General features: G+C 47.3%; 3 protein-coding genes across 3 annotated transcripts in view; 2 read left to right on the top strand and 1 right to left on the bottom strand.

The window, feature by feature from the left end:
• The first annotated feature begins 73 nt into the window (after positions 1-73).
• LOC309445374 (hydroxyacylglutathione hydrolase-like protein) lies at positions 74-5,085 on the top strand. Its single transcript, XM_082064091.1, has 8 exons — positions 74-407; positions 1,409-1,473; positions 1,564-1,681; positions 2,349-2,457; positions 2,590-2,693; positions 2,860-2,961; positions 3,039-3,118; positions 3,456-5,085. Exons 1-8 carry the CDS (start codon positions 303-305, stop codon positions 3,619-3,621), a joined length of 849 nt encoding a protein of 282 aa, XP_081920217.1. The 5' UTR covers positions 74-302; the 3' UTR covers positions 3,622-5,085.
• Positions 5,086-6,093: 1,008 nt separating this feature from the next.
• Positions 6,094-18,272, bottom strand: CIAO3 (cytosolic iron-sulfur assembly component 3). The gene is made up of 11 exons (XM_082064090.1): positions 18,163-18,272; positions 16,484-16,579; positions 15,112-15,255; positions 14,661-14,793; positions 14,122-14,256; positions 13,682-13,800; positions 12,410-12,539; positions 12,087-12,159; positions 9,151-9,288; positions 7,960-8,117; positions 6,094-7,084 (listed from the first exon to the last, which is right to left on the bottom strand). The coding sequence occupies exons 1-11, from the start codon at positions 18,226-18,228 to the stop codon at positions 6,846-6,848; spliced, it is 1,431 nt and encodes a 476-aa protein (XP_081920216.1). The 5' UTR covers positions 18,229-18,272; the 3' UTR covers positions 6,094-6,845.
• A 1,887-nt stretch (positions 18,273-20,159) lies between these two features.
• Positions 20,160-23,542, top strand: part of LOC309445743 (uncharacterized protein) — a 63,379-nt gene continuing 59,996 nt past the window's right edge. Inside the window, exons 1-2 of the mRNA XM_082064792.1 lie at positions 20,160-20,257; positions 20,804-20,912. The gene's annotated coding sequence lies outside the window, so the exon portion shown is untranslated. The remainder of the gene's footprint in view (positions 20,258-20,803; positions 20,913-23,542) is intronic.

Here is a 23,542-nt window from a genome sequence, read left to right as displayed (position 1 = left end):
CTGTGCTCCGGCCCGGGGCTGGGGGGAAGCGGCCCCACGCAGCGCGGCGGGGCCGGGCGGGGTCAGCCCGCCCCACGCAGCGTGACCCGCCCCGCGGGGAGGGACCGCGCCGGGGCCCGCCCGGGGCCGCCCGCAGGTACCGAGCGCTTCACGCGTGGGCTCCGGGGCTTGGTAGCGGGGGGACCGCACCCCCCGTGCGGCCGGGGCCGCCCCCCGCCTTTTGCTACGTGGGGCCGGGGCCACCGCCGTGTTTTGGTGCGTGGGAGTGGGGCTCCCCCGTGTCCCGCGGCCGGGGACGGACCATGAAGGTGAAGGTGATTTCGGTCCTGGAGGACAACTACATGTACCTGGTCATCGAGGAGAACACCCGGGACGCCATCGCGGTGGATGCTGCTGTCCCCAAAAGGGTGAGAACTCCCCCCCCAGGGACCACAGCCTTGCCGGGGACCCACTCGGGGGTCGTGCCCACGGTGGTGGCCCCACGCGGGGTTGGTGTGCGGGGTGTTTGGGGGCAGTGGGTGCATCTGTGTGTGAGGAGCATCCCATGGGGGGTGGACCCCTGGTAAGGCCACCCGGGTGGGGGTTAGACACTGGTCCCACCCCCCGGGCTGTGGGAACATTTCCATTTCCCCTTAACTGTCGCCTCCCGACTGTCCCCGTATCTGAGCTGGGTGCATTGCAGACCCCAAAGCAAGCAAAACTAACCCAAAACACGGCTTTGGAGCATCTCCCATGTCACGTCCCATTTTCCAGGAGCCAGCCCGTGGCTGTACAGGCGGGGAAGGCAGTGCCGGTGTCACCCCTCGCTGCTGTGACCCCGTGGTCCCCCTACTCGGTGACCCCCTGTGCCACCCTCAGCCGCTGCATGTTTTGCAAACGCTGTCGCAGTTTTTAAGCGTCTGTAGCTGGCTTGGACGTTTCCTTCCTCTCTGAGGAGCGTAGTCAGGAGCAGCCAGAGGGTTCATTAGTAGCGGTGAATTTTCAGTTGGCATTAAAGGCTCGTGGCAGCCGAGTGGCGGGGCTGGCAGCGCTGCTGGGCCCCCACCAGGACGGGTGCGCAGCCCGTGCCGCACCTCTGCGCTTGTGCTGTGAAACCACCGGCCATAAAATGAGTCCGTGTCCACGAGACCAGCGTGTTCTCATCCGCCTGTTCCGCTCTGCACGACAGGGTTGAGCATGGGGAGCTGAGACTTTGTCCCACGCTCATCCTCTCGCTGCTCAGTGGGTGTTTTTGACCGTTTGCTCTGCCCTGGTCCACTGAGAGCGGTGCCGTACAGGACAGACCCTGTGCTGGGATGGGCATGGTGGGTGCCAGCTGTTCACAGCTGTGCTGTGCGGGCGTAGCGGCCATGGTGCCTGTGTCGCCTTTTCTCTGTGCTCACTTCCTTCTGCTCTGGGCCCATTTCAGTTGCTGGAAATCATCAGGAAGGAGGACGTGGCGCTCAGAGCGATCCTCACCACCCACCACCACTGGTAAGCGCTGCCGGCGTGAGCGCGGTGCTGGAGGTGGCCGTGCCGGTGCAGGACCAGGTGGCTCTTCTATTCCCTCCTCTGCCCACACAGGGACCATGCGAGGGGCAATGAGGAGCTGGCGCGGCTCTGCCCTGGGCTGCGCGTGTACGGGGCCGATGAGCGGATCGGGGCCCTGACGCACAAGGTGACCCACAACCAGGAGCTGACGGTGCGTGACTGTGGGAGCACCTGGGATCGGGCCCCACACGCTGATCCTGCCCCAGTGGGCGGCCGTGGGGTGTGGATCTGGGTAATGGTTCAGTCCCCAGCGGTGCAGATAGAATCATGGAATCATTTTAGTTGGAAAAGACCCTCAAGATCATCAAGTCCAACCGTTACCCCACCCCTGGCACTGACTCATGTCCCTGAGAACCTCATCTCTGTCTGTTCAACCCCTCCAGGAATGGTGACTCCACCACTGCCCTGGGCAGCCTGTTCCAATGCCCAGCAGCCCTTTGGGGAAGAAATTGTTCCCAAGACCCAACCTCAACCTCTCCTGGGGTTGGCACCTGGCCAGGGCCATGCTTGGGCTCCCCATGCCCTGGGTAGGTTGCAGATGTGACACTGATTTGGGGTGGGATGGAGGAGAAACCTCATCCCATTCCCAGCCTGTCTGGGATTGTGCTGGGGGATCCAACCCTGTCCTGGGGCCCCGCTGCTGAACACATCAGAGCAGACATGTGAGATGTGAGACTCACCCGAACCGCTGTCCCCAGCGTGTCTGTGACCTGAGCAGCCCCGGGCGGGTGATGCCGTGAGGCTTGGGGGGTGTGGGGGTGTCTGGCTGCCTCTCAGGCCAGGGTGACCCCAGTGGGGTTCTGACTCTCTCCCCGCAGTTCGGGGCCATCCGGGTGCGGTGCCTGTTCACCCCCTGCCACACCTCGGGCCACATGTGCTACTTCATGTGGGAGGACGGTTCCCCGGACGCTCCAGCTCTCTTCTCAGGTACCCCTGCTTGTAACGTGCACCCTGTGGGTACCAGGGACACGGGGGGCACTGCCTGTGTCCCCTGCTCACATGGTGAATCCTGAGAGCGGGTTTGGGGTCCCATCCATGCCCAGACCCCTTTCCCCACAGGTGACACCCTGTTTGTGGGAGGCTGTGGGAAGTTCTTTGAGGGGACGGCGGAGCAGATGTTCACCAACCTCACTCAGACCCTGGGGACTTTGCCCAAGGAGACGGTGAGTGCCCCATGTCTCAGCCCCAGTCTGGGGAGGGACCCCGAAATCAGGAGGGGTTCGAGGCCGGGGCCCCTCGGGGGGCAGCGCCCATCCCGGGGCTGGGGTTGTGGCGGGACAGGGATGGGTTGGACACCATGGCGCGGGGTCATCCCTGCTGGCCTTGCAGAAGGTGTTCTGTGGCCATGAATGCACCGTCCGGAACCTCAAGTTCGCCTTGAAAGTGGAACCGGAGAATGAAACAGTGAAGAAGAAACTCGCATGGGCCAAAGTAAGTGGCTGTGCCCCTGCCAAGTGGGGGTAGGGGGGATGCCAGCACATTTTGGGACGTCTCTGTTTCCTCTGCAGCAGCGGGATGACGAGGACTTGCCCACAGTGCCCTCCACGCTGCAGGAGGAATTCCTCTACAACCCCTTCCTGCGGGTCACGTAAGCAGCACTGGGGCCAGGGTGGCATGAAAGGTCCCACCATGGGTCGAGCCGGGGATGGGCAGGTCCTGGCTGCTGGTCCTGCCCCAAACTCTGCTCCTCTTGTCCCTCCAGCGTCACCCCGTCTCCCATGGCTTCACTGTCCGGTGGGAAACTCAAGGCCTGTGGGAGGGAGCCTGGATGGGGGGTCTGCACCGCCCAGCACAGGGTCCCGCGGACAAGCCCCGTGTGCCCCAGCAGCCACCCAGTATTGGGATGTGACACCCCCTTGTCCATCCCAGTGTGCACTGGGTCCCCATCCTGTCCCCCCGGTCACAGCAGAGCCGTCTCCTTGCAGGGAAGAGCCTGTGCAGAAGTTCACGGGTAAGACGGACCCGGTGGAGGTGCTGAGAACCCTCCGCACCGAGAAGGACAACTTCAAGAAGCCCAAGGAGCGGCCCCATCCCCAGGCTGTGCTCGCCTTCGACTGGGGACTTTTCAGCCCCTTCCTCGAGAAGAAGTGAACAGCCGCGGTGGGGGCTCCCGAACTGCAGTGTCGCCGTCGCCATGGGGGCTCCCGAACCACAGCATCCCCATCGCCATGGGGGCTCCTGAACCACAGCGTCCCCAGCGTCCCTGTCATGGCCGGGGCTGCATCCGTCCGGCTTTGACTCCATCAGACCCAGCAGCTGGGAAGCTTCTGTCTTTAACCTGCTTGTTTTGAGGATAAAAAAACTGGAAAACACTTGGCTGAAACCTACATTAACTTTGCCTCATCTTTAGAACAAGAGCTGGGGAGCAGCTGGGTCTCTCAAGCCTCTTCAGCCTCCAGTTTGTGCACAACCAGTACTGTATTTTACCTTTTTTTAAGTCTGAGAAATGTGCAAAACTTTGATTTGCAGGTGGTGGGAAGGTGCATTACAAACCAGTAAAATACAGGGTGTTTCAAAAAGATGGACCCAATTTCAAAGCAGTGTATTTCATAATTGGGTTTGTCTTTTGAAACATGCAGTAGTTTTCTCTTTTTTTTTGAGGGGGGGGAAGAACTGGGGCTTGCTGGTGGCTCTGTGACAAGCGGTGACAATCCCTTGGGGGGTTGGGCTGGGGCGGGGGCTCCGTGCTGGACCGTTGCGGGTCTGCGGTTCCTGCCCTCAATGTGCGGAGTGTGTGTGTGACTGTCCTGGTGCTGCTGAGTTCACCCCATCGTATGTAGTTGAAATGTGAATGCAGAGGAGTTGGTCCCGTAATCCTTTACCACTCATTGTCATTTTAAGTAGCATTGATTGTAAATTTTATAGCTCCTAACACTGGAATCGAGTTGACTTCAGGGTCTTTCATGTGTGGACTGAACTGCATCCGTTACCACTGAATCCTGTTTGTGGCTGTTTCTTCCCTTGCTAGAAACTAGACTAAGGTTCTATTTTTTCCTTTTAAGCTAGAATTTACTCTCCCCCACAAGAGGGGAGGAATTAATCCTGTTGCACAAGTTGCTTCGGTGCTATTGCCTCACAGTTTCTCAGTTTCAATGCAATGGTGCTGTTTGCAGCCGTTACCTGCGTGTTGTCTGGCAGTCTGTCTGTCCTGGGAGCAGGGCTGTGTGTCTGGCAGGGTTCGGAACCAGCCCTGAGCCTGCGCGCATTGGCAGCGGCTTCGTGCAGCTCAGAGGCTGCGGGAAACTCAAACTGTTCGGCAGGAACAGACACCTGGGAAGAGACAAAACGTAGAGCTCCAGTTCTTCAACCACAGCTAATTGAGCTTTATTTATTTGTGCACTTCTGGCCTGACGTGCATGTTCTCAGTGGAACCAGAATGTGTTTCTTGTGCACCGATGTATGGAGTGTGAGCTCAGTGCACTGACTTTGCATTTGCGGCGGCTCTTGCTGCAGATCAGGGTTTTGGGGTTCAGCACAACAGCGTGTTTGACACCTACACATGGGGAAGGGCTGAAACCACCAACCTGCTTGTAACATGAATGGGGGGTGGGGGGGGCGCAGTGGGAGATTCTTGCCTTATGAACACTGTGAATTCAATAGTTGATCAGCAACACCTGAAAAATGTAAAGCTTTTAATTAAAAACATGTTAAAAAGTCTTTTACACTGTTGGCTTATTTTTAATGCAGAGTGGAGGAGGCTTTGAGAAGGACATGGGCGAGAAGTGCCAGAGAAGCTGTGACAGGAGCGGGTGGAGCTCTGAGGCTTCGCTTTACGCCAGCCCTGAGCTCCAGGTCGGCACTAACAGGTGCGGGTTCTCCTGGACCAGGGTCTGGGTGAGGTTTAAACCCGGCCTAGATGCCGTAACCAGCTCCAGCTGCTTGTATTTACTCTGCAGGAACAAAGCAACATGGCAGTTTGTATTCAGTTTCCATCCACTTTACTTTCTGCACAATCCTTCTTCCTCACATAACAGCAACTGGAAAAAGGAGAAATACTGAAGTGATTCAATAAAGTGATTCTTAAATTCGTATTTGCTTGTGGCTACAGCGAAATACTGAAGTGATTCAATAATGTGATTCTTAAATTCGTATTTGCTTGTGGCTACAGCAGCCACAGGAGAGATTCCACATCTGCCCGTGTCCCTCAGGTTCAGGTACAGCTGCAAATCCTCCTGCTTCCCCTCCCCATACACACGGTGACTTCAAAAAACTGATATTCAGATTAAACAGACCAAACCAGAGTTATTCATTCGGTTGTTTTTCTGTGACTAGTTCTGAAAATACCCATATGTAAAAATCCAGAGAGCAGGACAAGCCCACCTCACCTCCAGGAACAAAAGCCCAAAGCTGTTTCACATCCATCCATCTTCTGGCACAGCATCGTAACATGCTGCCTTAAACCAGATGTGGTCTTACTAACCTCATGGATTGCTCTGGTAAACTACTTGTAATGATTACATCTCACTTTTGTAAAGTAACACCTTTCAAAAACACCAAGGTCTGTGGTGGAAAGCAAGCTGGCAATCAATTCTTACTGGAAACACTGTAAAAAAATGGGTTTTTTTGAGTTTAAGGATATTATTCATCAGTAACTGGGTGTTGAGGATGGGGTAGATGTGACAATTCTGTATTTAGGGAGAGAGACATGTAATTGCCCACAGTTATAGACAATTATTATAATTACAGGTGAACACAAAAATCACTTTAGCTTTTTCTTCTTAAACATTCCTTCAAGCCCCATTTCATCAGGCAATCAAACAGCCCTGGAGACGCTGCTGGTACCTGAGAGGCCAAAGCCACCGCAGCTGGAGCAGCCACAGGGACAAGCAGAACTCGAGGTCTAATTAGACCATTTAGAACTAAATGAGGATGTCCTGACAGAGACAGCCTTAAAACTTGGTGCTGTGAAAACACAGCAAGGCCTGGGCAAGGAACTGTCACCAGCACAAAGCTCAGCGGGGCCATGGGCTACCACGAGCCGAACCGTCCAGCACCTTAAATCCAGCAGTTCTGGTAGGAATCGGGTTGTGAAGGGAACACAGATTTAGTCTTCAAAGGCTGCGTAGAGGCAGGATGCATTGCTGTGTCTTTTGCCGTGTTTTAAGTCAAGGTTTGTTTTTTATTGACGCCACTTCAATAATTACAAAGCTGTATGAATTAATACTGCCGGGCTCTATGCGCATTACCTTAACGAGAGTCAGAAATTGCAAACTCCCAGTGACGGCACAGAACACTAGCTGTCTTTTGAGAATCTTAAATCCACCAGAGTTAAAAAGGCACTGAGTGTCCGTATTGGGGCTCCACAGCGTCCATCTTCACCACTTGATGTTAAATCCAGCGCTCGTTTTCTCCACCGCGTGGTACCCTGTGTGCAAAGCTTCCACAGCCCTTCCCGAGCCCGTGCCACCCAGCCACCGCTCGTACAGCTCCTGCACAGCCCGGTTCTCCTCCGGAACTTCAGTCTGAAGGGACTCGTACAACCTCTCGACTTGCTGAAGCTGCTCCTTGCTGGATTCCCCGTCAAGTTTGATCTGACCACCTCCATTCAAACAGCCTGTGTGCAACAAAGGGAGAACACGTCACTGAGTTTATCAGAAAAAAGAAACCCCAAACAACTGCAGTTAATTTACTGCACCTGCAAACATTTAAGCAATGAAAACACCATTATAATTGTGGTTTCCTCCCCAGGTATCTAATGCAGCAGCCCCTTGGGGAAATGGTTGGGCTGGTGTGTCCTGTGCTCACTCTGGCTCCTGCCTTGTGCTTCCAGATAAGGACCAGAATGCAATCCAGGGGAAAACAGCCTTGGCATTTCACCTGAAGGTAAGATGAACACCCCTGGGCAGTGTTCTGGGCTGAGCAGGCTGGGAGCTGCGCAACATTTTGGGGATCAAGAGTTTCTCCGAGCACTGAGAGTGGCAGCTCCGCGTTGCTTTGGGCCGGGCTCGAGCTGCCCGCGCTCTCTGCGAGCGGGTTCGAAGAGAATCAGGAGGGAGAAAAAGGAAAGTTTGCACAAAATGGAAAAGGGAATGAAAGAGGGAGAAAGACACTTTCTTCAGGAGCCATAGCAAGTGTTCTCTGAAAGCCTAATGGTCAGTTTTGTGCAATTGTAGGGGAAGAATCTCCTCATGTGCCAAAGGGCTCAGAAAAGCAGGATGACCTCCTTAAAAGTACTAATTATGCAAATTTTGTGCAATGGAATTTAACTGTAATTACTTAACTCCTGAAGAATTACTAGCTTCTAGGTAGGAAAACAGACATACAAACAACTTTGAAATTCCGATGCTCTGACTATCACATCTCAAGAGCCTGAAGGCTTTGCCACGATAATTCAGGATCTGAGAAATTGCCTATTCTTAGTTTTTATTTATAGTTTCACACAGCTTCTTACAGCTACGGATTGTAACAGTTCGACCTGTGCAGCCCTACCTGATGGGCAGGCCATGACTTCAACATAGTGATAGGGCGACCTCCCTCGTTTCAGCTTCTGCACCAAGTTCTGTATGTTGCGAAACCCGTACGCCAACGCAAACTGGAGCAGGACGGCCCCATCCTTCTCCAGCGTCACCTCCTGGAAGTCCTTGTTTCTGAGGAACAAGAGCAGAGAAAATGTCTTATCCAAATTAACTTCTATTTTAAACTTCAAAGAGCCCTGTACTAAAACCAAGTTCTTTGGGAAATCTTATTTGAGAAAGCTGTCCTAGTTCTTCGTCACCCAAACAAAACATGAAGGTATTATCTTCCAGATCCTTGCTTGAGGACCTGCTGAGTAACACCTGTGTTGAATGAATCCTTAAAATCTAAGCAAATGGAGCCTCAACAAAAGTTTCTTTGTGATCAGCCTTCTGAGTTGGCTTCAGCCAACTTATACATTAGTGAGGCCGCTAAGGAAACTTTTAAATTGTAGCAGGTCATAAAACCATGGAGCAAACCATTACTGAAGGCTTCCAGACTCGGAAGGTTAGTGGAAGTGCCTGATAAATATTCTTGATAAAAGAATAAGTAAATTGATTTTTATCAAGTATTTCACATTGAGACTCTGGAGGACTGTTTTCTTCTGTTTCCTAGATCAGAGAATCCCACACATAAATGTTGCTGATCAGGGATATAATTAATTACCAATGGTACATTAATACTATAACTGGGAAGGTAGTGGGGATCTCAGCTGAATGAGCCTCTGTGCCCAAACTCAAGTTTTCTGTCTTGCCACAACACAGTGAAAACAGCCCCAAAGCCTTGGCACAAGATTTTCTGTTCTGTGATAGCCAGATTAGCAGCAAATCATCTTTACCAGTCTGATTGCAGGTGGGGAAGCTCAGATCCATGTGAGCTCTGTCTTCTAAATTACTCTAAAAATTGTCTGCAACTTGATACTGGGAAAATCCACCAGGCCAAAATAAAGAGTGTGGGTGGCGAAGAGGCCGCAAGTCTCCCCGGGAAAGGCTGGACGGCGCGCGGGCTGATTTATTGCCAGGCAGCTGTGGGAGCAAGAAGCCAATTCCCATGCCTGGGAGTAAAATGTTTAACATTGCAAGGCAAGTTTCAGTCCCTCAGCAAGATAATGGCGTGAACAGAGCTGCAGTAACAATAGCGCTTTCTGTAGGAATTTAAACTCCTTACTTTAAAGGTTTGTACTGAATTGTGTCCACTTGAATTCCAAAGAGCTCCTTGGCTGCGTATTTGTAGATATGCTCCAAATAGCCACCAGAACCTCCTCCTGCATGGCCAGTGAGCTCCTCTCCTGCAGCGCTACCAAACCTGGGGAAGGGAAGAAAGCAGCAGTTTTAGGGGAGTCTTTGCTAAAACAGAACAGGCAGCACAAACACAAAGGTCCAGGGGACTCAAAAGCAGCAGAACAAGCTGCAGATCAGCCCTCTCTGAGCTCTGCGCTTCTCCCTTGCTCCTGGGGACCAACTATTTAGAGCCTCAGAACCCAGCAGGTTTAACTCTGTCCCGCCTAACGCTGCTCGGGTCAAGCTCGGTGGAAATACTGTCACATGCCACAACAAGGCCTGACCCATGCACTGCCAACTTAATCTTCATGTGTCAAAAACATGTTTGAGTTATTAATACAAGCGCAATTACCTTATGTGCATATTTTGTTAGTTTTCTGTTTAACATCTCTACAAACATCCTGGCTGCACTGAGAAATGGGAGGAGGGCAATATGGAAACAGCGGTGGTGTGGGGCTGTGCAACCTGTGCTTCTCTCACAGAACACAGCCCAGCGGGAGTCCTGTCTCAGTTCTGCAGCCTCAACAGAAGCCGAGTTGGTTACACAAAGCTCTAGTTCTGTGTTACGAAGTATTTTTTTGAAACCAGCTACTTAAGATGTGGTTGCTGGGATGTGAGTGAACACTTCTGGGAGGCATCAGTGCTATGACCACAGCAGAGAGATGAAATCCGTGTTGCTGTGGTTTCTTGTGCTTTAACTTATACAAAAAAGGTGAACGAACCTAGTGATGCCAGGACATTTGCTCCTCAGCAGGATCCTGGTTCAAGTTCAACGCATTTTTGGTGTTGAACAGCTACGTTAACCTAAGTTCTGTAATTCCCGTTCTGTGCAAATAATTCCAACTCCCTGACATGCCAAAACACAACCAAGTATTCAGAGGTCAAGATAATGTTTCTTGAGAATAGCTCACCAGATGGGAGCCACAACAATAGCTTTTGTTAGCAGAGAATAACAAGCCAAGGGATCTGCTCTAAGCACTCATCAGGCACTGACACCCGCATTCTCCTCCTAACAGCTGCAGAGGGGAAAACACTTGAATTCAGGCCAAAGAGTTTCAAGTCAAATTGAAGATGTTGCCTCTTGCAGATAAAAATCTCAGCTTTGGAAGAACTGCAGAAGGCAACACTCTAGTCTGCGATCACCCGCTGAAACTATTTTTAATTTGATCTTGTTTACAGGAACTGAGCTTCATTAACAAACCGTTTCAGTGTGTCTGGCCTCACGTAGTGCTGCTCTCTGAAAGCGGGGCTGCCAGGAAGCTCCAGCGCTGGCCCGGAGCGAACGGTTACACCAGCAAAAGTCCCGGGATTTCTGGCACTTTAACTCATTCTTGCTGCCAAATGCAATAACCTCTTAATGGGCTTTTCCACGTGCGGGAGGATAAAGCAGAACAAGAGCTATCGTGCTGCTGATGTGAAGGCTCCGAGCTCCGAGGGATACGTGCTGTTTGTGACCAGTCAATTCACCCAGCGCATTAAAGCCAGCAAAAGGTTATAGAGGCGCTTTATCACCGCGAGTGCGAGGCCTGGTGCTCACAATGTACTCTGAAGAAGCTGTCCAGAGATGTTTATCAAGTAATTAGATATTCAGTTCTATTTTATAACTGACACTTCTATAATGTCAGTTCCTCAGGGAACCCAAACACTTCAGAACCTGTTTTTCTCCTTAATTTTCTGTTAGTGGTGTAAGAGTAAAGCAGGTAGAACAGAAGTATCTGTTTACATGGGCAACTTTTGAAGTTGTACTTTTGGGACTCACCATGCAGGCCTTTATTATAGCTTGAGAATACTTTTCTTTTTTGAAGTGTATGCACAGGTTGCTTTCACAATGTCAGAAAAAGACAAGAAGTGTGCCTAAATTGATCTGTGCTAGTAAATTTGTGATGTGAAACCTCCACCTAACAATTCACTGCAATGCAGCAGAAAGAAACTGAGGCTCTGGGCACGCATGTTATTTTAAATCACCTCTTACAATTCTTATAGGTTGCCACATGTGTAGCCTTTCTGTTCAGTTATGTGCGAAGTGCTTCTTTTAAACTGAAGAAGAGAACGCTTTGGTATAGCATTCCATGCAGAACCACAACTGCATGTCAACTTAGATGAATAAAATGTGATTTTTAATGTTTCTATAGTCACTTAGATCTCTGTGCTGCTGTCACTTAACCAGATGTTACTTGTCAGTTGAAGCAACTGAAGTCTCATCTGGTTTGCACATGTTTAAGATCTTATTTTTTTTACAAATGAAGACTCCTAGACATTAGCTGAGTGACTCAGATATTTCTTTCTTACGCTTTAATTCTGGAATCCTCACAGTAGCTCTGATAACTACAGGTGCAAGCAAACTGAGTATGGTGCAATAACAGGATTTGTTTTAGCAAACTCTTTTATCACTGATCAGATTCTTTCACTTTTCAAATTCCGCAGATAGACTTTTGTGGGATTCCACCAGCTATATTGTGAGTAACTGTAACTGAAGTCAATGACTGTCATGCAACTTCTACTTCTCTGCATAATTATTTTGCCATTATGCTCTCAGTGAGCTAATTGTAGCAATCCTGCTGATTTATAGTGAGAGCTGCTAATCCTTGGACTACTAAAATCTAGAACAAATAGTTACAGATCCTCCAAAAGTAGAGATTCAGCATATTCTGTAATGTATTTTATGTGCAACTGCACTGATTCAAAATCAGTGACACAAGAAAAATGCAAACACCTGCAGCCTTGGGCAGCACTGTAGTAGAATAGCAAATTCTGTTGAATAATTCTGTAAATAATGGATGCAAAAGAACATGACTGAAGATGTGAATGAGATTTTGTTCTTACATAGTATCCAAAGCAGCAGGATCTACATCTGACAGAGACACTCCCTCTTGTTCCAGCAACTTCAGAACTTCTCCTAAAACACAACCACAGACATAAAAAGATCTTATTTTGGTGATAAAGGAAAAACAAAATCCACAGGTTGGTACACAAGACCGCATGTGTGATCTTTACCAGTACATGATTTGCATTATTAAAGTGTAATTATACAGTAATTATACAGCAATTATACATACAGTACACCCTCTAACAGAGTTGTTAAACCGAGTGAATGCCTTGCTTGGAGGCTTACAGAAATTAGCCGGGCTGCCTCCAGCTCTGCTCACCTGTGGTGATGACACAGTCCACGTCACGGGTTTGGTATTCCTGGTTGAAAAAGTCTGGCCGCGAAGCCTCCAGCTTTTTGTCGTAACAGGGCATCACTGTGACGTGGTATATCCGGTCAGGGGTTAAGTGCTGGAAGAAAGACAAAGCTGTGCAGCTGGGTTGGCCAATTTCAAACCTGTCTGGATGAAGATGTTTGCCAGGTACAAATGAGAATGATGAAACTGGTGTCACCACGTCTCTGGAAATACTCTTCGCTATTATTCAACTTTTTTTTGGTGTGTATATATACATGTATATATACACAGAGAAATTTATATATACATCAAATTATTTCTCTCATAGAACCCAATTTTAGTTTGTAGGAAGTGTCAGCAACATGTTTTTTTCCATGTCCTCCCACTTTTGCTGGTGCAGATGATCCAAACAGAGTCACTCAGTGAAGAATTCCAAATGATGCGGTTAGAGAATCTGCTTTTTCCACGCTACTAAAATCCAGCCCCTGCATCAGCAACTAAGAAATAATCTGGTGTTGGACAAAAACCTCATGACCATCCAAGAAACAAGTACAGGCCAAGGAAACAAGTCATTCACTCAAGGCCATCGTTTCAGTATCTCGTGCCAAATATTCGGAGTTGCTGCCAATTTTTGTAACAAGTATGCAGATGCCAGCATTTACTTAATGCAAGTGTTAAATCACTGCTCATTAATGGACAATAAATCATACAATCAGAAAGACTGCTTAGGTTTCTTACTGGACAAATCTAGGTCTTTAGTATAACTCTAGTCTTTAAAGATCAGATTCACATTTGGAAAGATTCCAAAGGTTAAAGACTGAGAACAGAACTAAGTCAAACTGAAAGAGAACATTAAGCTGGGAACGAGCAAGTCATTTTTAGATGAGACATGATCTGCACGTATGCACTGACTGGAGCTTTGTCCCAGGCTAATTTATTTTAAGTTGTTCACCAACTTTAAACAACATGAAAATACCACACATAGTCAAGATGGGAGCACCAGGACACTGAAAAATAAGTTCCTCTTGCCTTCCGAAATAACAGGCAGAGGTTTTAAATTGTCCACTCAGCATGAGCTTAGTGTTACTGCCCTAGTTGCTAACGTTTCATTAGATAAAATAGAAATGAGAAAGATGTTGCCTTTTGCAAGATAGTTTTTACCTTTAAAGCCTAATGTATGACATGTAGCAAAATAAAAACCAAAACATCAGCTCCAAGTCTTCAATGTGAGCAGTTCAGCGTTTTTCAGCCCCTTACCTGCTGTTCCGCAAAATGGCCCTTGATCAAGGAGCCCATGACCTGCTGGGGAGACTTGGTGGTGCTGATATAGGGAATGATGAAGCTGCCGTGGGTCTTCTCTGCGTAGCAGATCCAACCTGATAAGAGCGTAATTAACAAATTACATTAAAAAGAAAATAACAAGCACCCCTTCATTCTGCTCACCCTCCCCGCAACCCCAGACTTCCTGCCTTTTAATTATCATTTTCAGTCTCACTTCAGCATAAAAAGCAAAGGAAGCTTAACATAAGATTAAAGAGCTCCTTAGGTAAGTGTACAGCTCATTAGTGCTATTAACACCAATCCTCTAAGCAAATGTACCCATTTAAACTTTTCTGACTAGCTTTCTGCATTTTAATTCTAGTGTATTATTAGTGTACTATAATTTTATTATTTCCATAACTAATTTAACACTATACCCGGACAGGCAGAAGCCAGCATTGGCAAAGCCTTTTTGTCTTCGGATTGCTTCCGAAAGCGTTTCACAAACTCTCGTTGGCTCTCCAATAGGCTGAAGTTTCTTGAGAAAGTTGTATCAAAAACATAGTGCACACCTAAGCAATACAGAATCTGTGTTAAAATTCGCAAGGAAGATATGACAAACTGCAACAAAAAGCCTCCAGTCAAACTCAGTTCAACCTTATTTATGTTTATTTAGAGGTATCAATCTCTGCAGTTGATAGTGAACCAGTTTCCCTAGCATGTCAGCACAGTAAGACAAGCAAAAGTGACAGGAGGATTGCAAATCTAATATTTGAAGTTCCTTCCTTCCATCACTGCATGTTTTTTATGTGACTGAAGTTGTAGACACATTTACATTTTAGCTAATGACAATCACAAACCAGTAAGTGTCCATGGGGCGGTTAAATCACACCAACCAGGTGCGCACAGAACAATTATCCTTAACATTCACCCCAGCAGCCCCCCCATGACCAGCAGAATGTGGTGCCACACTTGCCTAAACTCTTGAAGAACGCAGTCAGCTTCTGCGCTGTTTCCAGAACACCCAGTTTACATTTTGCTGCTAGTGAAGCTCTGGATTGTGGTGAAACAGAAATCACCACCAATTTCTGTTCATTGGGAGCGGCAGTCTTGGAAAAAAACAAACAACAACAACACTGCTGAGACAATATTAACGTGACACATGCAGAACTTCCAGCACATTAGGGCATTAGAAAGTATCTCTTGGCTTAACCCTGAAGTCAGTAACTTACTGCATTAAAGGTCCTTTCCAAATCGATTCTAACTTTTTAAAAATCAGAAAAAAACACAACAGTGCACTGAGAACATCCCTGGATCCTTCAGAAATTGATTTTTATGTGTGCTGTTTCTACACATGCTTCTGCAGATGCCTCGTATCGATCCGCTACAACTTTCTGCAGCCTCCCCAGCCGTGACTTGTCACCCACCTTGTTAAATGTCAGCATTTTGCAGAGCTCTTCGTGGCTCTGTTGGGTGATTAAAACACTTTCTGCTGAGGTAATGCAGCCACTACAAGCCAGACAGTCGTTCAGAGTAATTTTAGCCTTTTCCAGTTTCTGTGCTTCTCCATCCTAGAAAGAAACAGATCAGACTCACTTCTCTTCACAGTGCAGAATTATGCAGCAGTTTTCCCACCTTTACTGTATTTATAACAAAGATGTTGCCTTTTTTATGCTCTTGGTTTATCATTAAAAAAAAGCACCTTGTATTTTTAGCAAGGCGAGAGGGAAGACTTTGAAGTTTGCTGCTTTCAGTGGGATCATCTGGCATAATATGCTGAGGAACTTCAGGAAAATTTTAACAAGACCAAGAGCATAACGTCACTTCTGTCAGGTGCAGCTCATGTTATTGAACAGTATGGGACCTGTTTCTTCACATGAACTTGAACTTCACTCTTAAATAGACCACAAACTCACTAACATTTTTAATTGATAGTGAGTGTTCTGCAATCTCTCTGTGTGTCAAACTTACACGGACAGTGATGGGAGAACTGTACGTATCAAGGACAGTGTGTGACTTGCCACTGGAAGGAAATATATTTCATAATATTTGACCTGAATAAGTCAGTTTTTCAGTTTTCTCTTGAGACTTCTCTCCTCTTACACTTCACCTTTCAATCAAGTCAGAAACAGACCGAGCAATTAGGTACAACTAAATTAAAATTTTAAAATAAGAAACCAGACTTCTATGGGAGAGCTGTATCCCCCTTTTTTAAGTCAAAAGGTCATCATCTGCTTAAAGTTAACAGTACTGTTTCTACATGAATTCCCAGCTTGGGTAACTACAAAATGCAAACCTTTTTTGTGTAAACAGGAGAATAATTTTCCAGAACTCAGCATTAAATTTTTAAGCAGGAGGCTTATGAATCCTGCAGGCTACGTAACAAACAATCTGAAATATTATTAAAAAAATCAAGAGCAAAATTTAAGAGTATCTATTTGAATCTCTTTGAGAGTCAGCACTCTGCTGTATGACATTATGCAACAAGACATTGTCTCAGATAATCTAAGAATTGCTAATACTTAAGTACTGAGGGCAAAATACTCAGCTTATCTGATCTCATACTGAAAATCAATGTTAATTAATGTCAGTGTTTCAGAGTATAAAAGATTGACATGAAATCAGAATTACTGCTTATAAAACCAGGTAATTTAAAAGTTGGACTTTGGAAAAAAAGATACAAGAATGCTGACATCAACAACAGCAACACTTTTCTAGCATCTTGGTTCTCTTTGAGGCATTAAATAGCTGTAGACTATTCAAATATTTTACACAATCATGACGAAAAATCATACATACCTGATTGATCTGAAAATAGCTTCCATCTGCTTCAATTCTGATCTTGGCTGCTGCTTTTCCAGGTTTTTTTTCCACTTTTACAGGTTTGATACATTCCTGAAAGAGAAATAAAGCCCGAAAGTCAGGAGACAAGCAATGAAGTGTGGAAGAGGTGGATTTAATAGAAAGTAGAACGATTGAACCCAAACACTAGTTGTAGCGTGAACGCCACCCACTCTCCCTTACACTGTGCTGGATTTTCTTGCAGTGTCTACAGCCACCAAGGGAAAATGTAAAAAGCCCAAACTGCTCACCCCTTTTTTACAGAAGGAACACTTTTCCAGCATCATACCAAAAGCAGGAAGGATTTTGCTGTTCTCTCTGAGAACACAGCTGTTTTACATGCCTGGCCAGGAGCAGACTCGCCTGCACGCTCTCCCTCTCAAATCCCAGACGCTCCTGCTCCTTCATTGCAAATTTTAACTGGGGGAGGCGTGGTCACCACAGCCGATATGTGGTTAGTGCCAATGAAGTTCCATTTAATGTGGAAAGGACTCCGACGGCCTCAGATGGACTGCTTCCAGTTTTCTGTGCTGTTCTGTGAAGTCTCTAGGGCGTCTTTTGCATTTTGTGCGATTTTTATTGTTTAGGCACCTCACGACTCCTTGTCCTTCTTCAGCTCGGATTTGCTTTGCCTTTTACCACCTTTGCTCTGCCAACATCTTCAGTTTCCCTCCCTAAATTAATCCAGCTTTTCTACATTTTGCACGATCCACAGACTGGCCGGAACAAGTCATGATGATCCTTCAGTTATGCTCGGTCAATAAAACAACGATCTCTACTTGAAACAGAGAAGCATGTCGCATTATTTACATGCAAGACTTCACTAGGAAACCCAAGTACAAGGAGAGTTAACGGGGTTTGCTATGCCCCATTCCATTGCTCTCGGTTCAGGATAGTTTTTCTGCTGCACTTGTCAGCAAATACGCCCAGAATTACTCTTTTGTACGTCTGTGAGTGCCTGAAGTCTCCTGAGGAACAGTCTCGACCCGTCCTTGTGCTCACCCTCCTCTGCCACCCCGGCAAGAGCAGGTATCTTCCCTTTTACTGCTTTATTTATCCCTGGAGGGCTGAACAGACGTGGAGATGAGGTTCTCAGGGACATGGGCTGAGGGACTGACCACACGGACTCCTGGCGTGGGTGAACCAAGAGACCCTTTATTTCTGCAAGGCACTTACATTTATAGTTAGCAGCTGTTGTACATGCGTTTAACCTTCTGTTTTAATTGGCTTATGCTAGCTGTTCACGCACTTAAAGTTATCTTGCCTTTGGTTTACTTAATCTTGCACTCTGGCAGCTTGGCTGACACATTGTAAATATCTTTTCTTGTACAAAAACATTCTGGTTTCTCACTCTATTTTGGTCAAGGTCGTTCCAGTAACTCAAGATGACTGTCTGGAAGATACTCCACAATGGGTCAGTGCCAGCGGTGGGTTAACGGTTGGACAGGGCGATCTTGAGGGGCTTTTCCTCCCAAAATGATTCTGTGATCTGACGTGTGGAAGCGCCGCCCTCGGCCTCTTCACCCCTGCCCGCGCTGAGCCGCGTCCCGCCCGCGGCCAGGCTGTCACCACCAACCCCTCAGCGCCACCTCCTCACCCTGCCAGGGCCCACCCCGGGTCGGGGGACCCGCACCCACCTGGGCCGGCCCGATGAAATCGTCCAGGTCCGCCAGCTGCAGGACCCCGCTGAACGGAGACGCCATGGCGGCCGCGCCGCCGCCGAGCGCGGCAGCCAGCGGGGGGGCGGGGCCTGCCACTCTGTCGTAAAAGGGAAGCGCCACACTGCCGGAAAGGGCGGCGGGGCGGGAGGCCGGTGTGGTGGTTGGGGCAGCAGGCGGGGTTGTTCTACGGCTGGAAAGGCAGGACAGCCCGCAGACAGGCTCCTTGCAGGGCATTGGTTCATTTATAGGCTGCGGTGGAAAGTATGTTAGGCTGAGGTAAGATGTAGGCACTGTAGAGAGGGAAGGTATCCTGGGTTTTGGCCCTATAAGCTGTGTGGGGCCTGTGCTGGGCTGCTGCTTTTTCTTGCAGAGAAAAAACCCTCAGAGCCCTCGGATTGTGGGGCGGCCTGGACACCCATCACCCTTCTCGGGACTGCTCTCCAGCGTGCCAGCTGGTGAGGTTCCTGCCTCTGTGGCACAGGATTTAAAGCTGTAAATCGTCCCTGAACAGCTTGGCTGTGTCTGTGCAAATGCGTGATGTGTGGGGTGTTGGAGAGACCAAGCTCAGTGTGATAAGTGATTAATTCTTTGAAGAAAACAATTTTATTTATACGAGAAGCAGTGGAGAAAGTGGTGTAACAATTTTTCAAGGTTGCTTGTTGAGAACTTGGCACCTCCTTGATTGCAGACCCTGCTGGAGATTTTGCTTTGTCAGTGGCCTTGCAAGGAAAGCTTTGCAGATCTGGGCTCCTACAGAATGCAACCTGATACACATTAACAGGAGCTTTATTAACAAAAAACTAGCTTTGCACTGTTTGTAGAAGCACCCTGAGGTACCTAGATGGAAGGTGCTAAGTGCCTGTGATGTTAATGAGCAGAGCTGTGGGCAGAATGCAAAGAGAAACGGGAAGTGTCAGGGGCCTGATCCTGAGAGCATTGTTGGGTTTTGTCCTTGCAGCTTCAAAAGCTCTGGTTAAGGTGTGGAGATGGGGCTCTAGACAATGTACTTACCAACAAATGCACCAGATTCTGCAGATTTCTGTAGGTCTTTAACATCCTGTAGTTGCACCTCTAGATTATTAAGAAGCAACAAGCTCTGAAGAAAGTAAACACCCTTGTTGATTGATGAGTCTCTGTGCTAGAATACCTCATTATTAGGAGGAGGATATCATCTTACGAAAAAGTTTTTAGTAGCCAGAGGGGGAGAACACAGTAAAAAATCCAAAATGTGTGATTTTTAATGTATATTGTTGCTCTTCCGGTTACAGGAGGTACTGAAATAAATATAAAGGCACCTGATCAGTTCTGACTGCGCAGGGATGGTCCACAGAGACAATGATCTGTTCTGCGCTCTGCAATAACCATTCCACCTCCTGATGACTTTCCCATCTGCCCATTTGGGAATGTTTTACTAGTGTAGACTCCCAGGGGAAGGAGGGAAAGTCATCTGCGAAGTTGGTTATAATTAAATGATGCAAAGCACTGGGGAACATGTGGTGTGTGACAGTCCTGCTCCTTCACAGCGAACCCAATGTGACTTCCCAGTTGACCCTGTGTGTGATATTCAGTGTGGTGATGCTGAGTTTACAGCCAAGCATATGCCAGCAGATCCCACTGCAAAATTGGGAACATCCTTTTTTTCATGTTCTAAGTGATTATTTTCTGTACAGTGAGAGAGAATCTGCCATCAGGCAGGCAAGGAGTAACCTTTTTGTGTACTTTTGCTGTGCTGGTACAAGCCTTTTGGAATTTGTTGGCATTCTAGGCATATATAAGGGTGTCAGAACTAGGGAAAACTCGATGGTAACCCCTAAGTGCTCTCTCACCTGCTGATGGCTCTTGTGAAGATCCTGCTTCAAGGTGAAACCCAAAATGAGGTCCCAGCAAGTCTTTCAGGCCCTGAGCACTTAGTTCCTATACAGGGAAAATAATAATACAGAAATTAGGCATGTTCATACGAAATTCTGTGGAGTTGCTCATTCAGTAGTTACATAATAGAGACTTTTAAGCTGATCAGCACCACTTGGGTTGTGTTCACTCTGCACAGAGATGGTGGTGTCTCCAAGGCAGGGTGAGCAACAGTGTTTAATTTTAATGTGTGTTATGTTCACTTCTTCTGGATTAAGGCCTATGAATGTATTAGTGACCCTGATGGGGTAGTTGGAGGCAAATTTTTTGACTTCTTGGGCCTTTATGTGGGAAATTTTAATCCCTCTGAAGCCCAGTGCGAGACATTGTTACTGAGAATGAGCTGTGGCATTGCCAGTCACCCTGTACAGACATTCAGCTCAGTACCTTAAATTTAGCATTGAAGCGAATGAGATCTTGCATGGAGGATTGTTCTATGAATTTCCCCAGGTTTATGTCAATCCAGTTTCTCATTCCTCTTTGGGTGTCACAGGCAATCCCTAGAAAGAGGAAAAAAAACGTACAGGTCTATTGACAAGGCAGCATTACAAAGTAGGACAACACATGTCCTTTCAGGGCAGCGATGATGCTAATGAAAGGCACAGAAATTGGACAGCATTCCCATGGGCATTGACTCTTAGATTATTTGTTGAATTAAGAGATGTATCAGAGCCAGTTCTAACTCTGGGAAACATCCCCATGTGTGTAGGCAGGACCCCTAGACAGGACCAGCTCCAAAGAGACTTTACATCAAGTCTGGACCTGCTCTGTTCCTGCTCAGTGAAGTTGGTTCCAGCCACGTGCACACCTGAGTGAAGGTGAGATTCATTATTTTACATGATAATGACTACATCATGACAGGTATTTTGTAGCCTAGAAACAAGCTCTGTGATTACTCTCTATCCTTTGGTCTTTAGAATTATTCTTCTTTAGTGCACTCACCTGTAGAATGTGATTGTTGGCTCAGGTAGGTTTTAATGTAGCTGTTATATATGTCCATTTTGTTGGAAGGTGAAAGGGACTCATAACTCATGTTGAATCCTTTGACTCTGGGAAATAAGAGAGGATATTTTCAGAAAGGAACTGCATTTGTTTGGAGTTTTAAGGAAGCTGACCCGTTGTTTCCAGCCTTTTGGGTGGTGCCTAAGGCTGTCACATCTCTTAATTGGACCTCACAGAAGGTACTCATTAATAGTTCCATTTATATGAATAGAAAAATGTTTTAGAATGTGTGGGACTTGCTCACAACTTTCCAACAGTGACAAGCAAATCAAGTGCCCTGGAAGATATCTGTGCAGTTCCTGCTTTGTGGTTCTGTGTTTGGTTTCAGCTAATGAACAGAACTGTGAGGGAGTCAGAGCTCAGCCCTTCCATCTTAGAAATTCAAAATGTGGAGCTCTCAGCTGAAACACTGACTTTTAACTGCAGAGCTGTCATGGTAACACACATTGAGTTACGGTAAACTCACGTGGCTTGATAGGAAGCACACGAGACGTTGGTTCCCAGCCATGCCAGGTGGGTTTTGTTCAGACTGGGCAGCAATAAGGGCAGCTGCTGCTGGAACCAGCCTGCCCAGCACTCGCTGGAGAAGTGCTGGAGTTCGGGTCTCAGCTTTAGCAGCACCGTCTTCAGTATTGCGTCTCTAACAAGTGGGCTGGGCAAGGAGCTCAGATTTACCTGTGGTATAAAGAAGAGCAGAACCATCAATGGGGCTTGAGGTTTGGGATAAGCATTTAAGTCAGAAGAGGCTATTGAGGGGACTTCTGTAGTGTTATCCAAACAAAATTAAATATTTTAGTTGCCTGTCCATATCCAGGCTTTAAGTCTATTTTCTCAGTTGCCCCTTGCTGAGATCTCTTATAAGGTTGTAAATATTTACACCAGCTCCTCTGTGCCTTTCAGCTCTGTTACGTGTGGGTGGCTGCCGTGATGTGCAGAGTGCAATGTGATTTGTGCAGTGAAGGCAATTAATTAATCATGGCACAGACTGTCCCCCAGTGCAGTGACCTGGGAACTGGAGATACCTGGAATTTGTTAGGACTGACCTGGCGAGCACACGCGTTAAACTGGCTCATGTATCTGTCTATGGTGTTATAGGATCCGCATTCGAGTATTGCCAGGATTGAGAGTGTGTCTTCCAGGCTGGTCAGCGTTGAGTTAACAGTCAGCTGTGCCATCTCCTCTGGGGTATCGAGATCGGGAACTTTAAACTAAGAAGAAACACATGTAAAAGAGTTGTCCAAGGGTGATATTTGCTATTATGTCAAGGCTGTGGCTCACAAGTGGCTCTAAAGCGAAGTTCTCTAGCAGACAGCAAGGGAGAGAGAATGTTTTTCTGGTACCACAGATGTTTGTGGGCAGTACTCTTTGAGAAGGAGACAAAAAGCAGGTTATGCCTGGGCAGATCCACGTTTTCCTATGGACCAGTGAGGTGGGAACAGTCTGGTGCCAGGTCTGTTGGGAGGATGAGAGTGAAAAACTCTTCAGTTTTGTGTGAAGAGCCTTTGGGGAGAATGTCAGGTGTCCCCCTGGAAATGGGCTGTCATGTGTCAACAGAAGTTCCTTGCCTGTGAAGTGTTCAGTGAGTTAATTAGTTTTAGTCTGTACCTCCTAAGTTTAAGGAGAATTTGATAAAACTGCCTGAAAACCTGTGGCTGGTTCACACTTCTTGATTTGAGATCTGCCAAGGAATGTTCTTTTGAATCTTCAGCTTCCCCTGTCTCCTGTGCACAGCATCCATCTGCAATAGCCCTTTCTCTTCCACCTCACCACTTCATTGCCTTTTTCCTCCCACTTTTCCCTGCTCTGTCTTGGCCATTTCCTAACTGTGCTCTTTTCCACACTAATCCCCTTGGCAGGGATGACTTGGCTGAGACTGTTCACAGGACATTACCTACTCCAGTTATTAAGACCCTAAATGAAAGTGCCAAATAATGATTACCAGGTTAAAGGGCTTCAGGTAAGGCTGGCTTGTAATTAGTGCTTAGCTCAATTGTTTGTAAAATGAAATGTGTGCTGAGTCTGTGTCTTTCTCTCCACCTGTTGTACTAGGCAGTAGGTTTTTGTTCCAGGGATGCCAACCCCTTGTGTTAGCCCTGACAGGACTGTCTGCTCTCTGGGAATTTAAATAAAAAGCAACAGGAAGCTGAGCTGTGTAATGCGATGTAAATGCAATATCTTCTTTAGCAATGTAAAGATGTGGGTCATGGCCAGACCAAATGTGTGTGTGCCCTTGTCTACCCAGTTAAAAGGCAACCTTGTTCTGTAAAAGTGGTGTTGAAGTAACGTTACTCCTCATATAGAGCTGTTTATTTTGCTGAAGAGAGGGAAGGGTTCTTTTTTTTTCTGGCTGCTCTGAAAGAGTCACAGCTAAAGCCTTTCAGCGCTTATTTGAGAGCAAAGCGGCCATTGCTAAAAAGTTAGAGAGTGCACCATGCCGAGGAGGTCA

The sequence above is a fragment of the Streptopelia decaocto genome, assembly GCF_964273445.1.
Source record: "Streptopelia decaocto genome assembly, chromosome: 13".
NCBI lineage: Eukaryota > Metazoa > Chordata > Aves > Columbiformes > Columbidae > Streptopelia > Streptopelia decaocto.
This window is presented reverse-complemented; position numbering and strand designations above follow the sequence as displayed.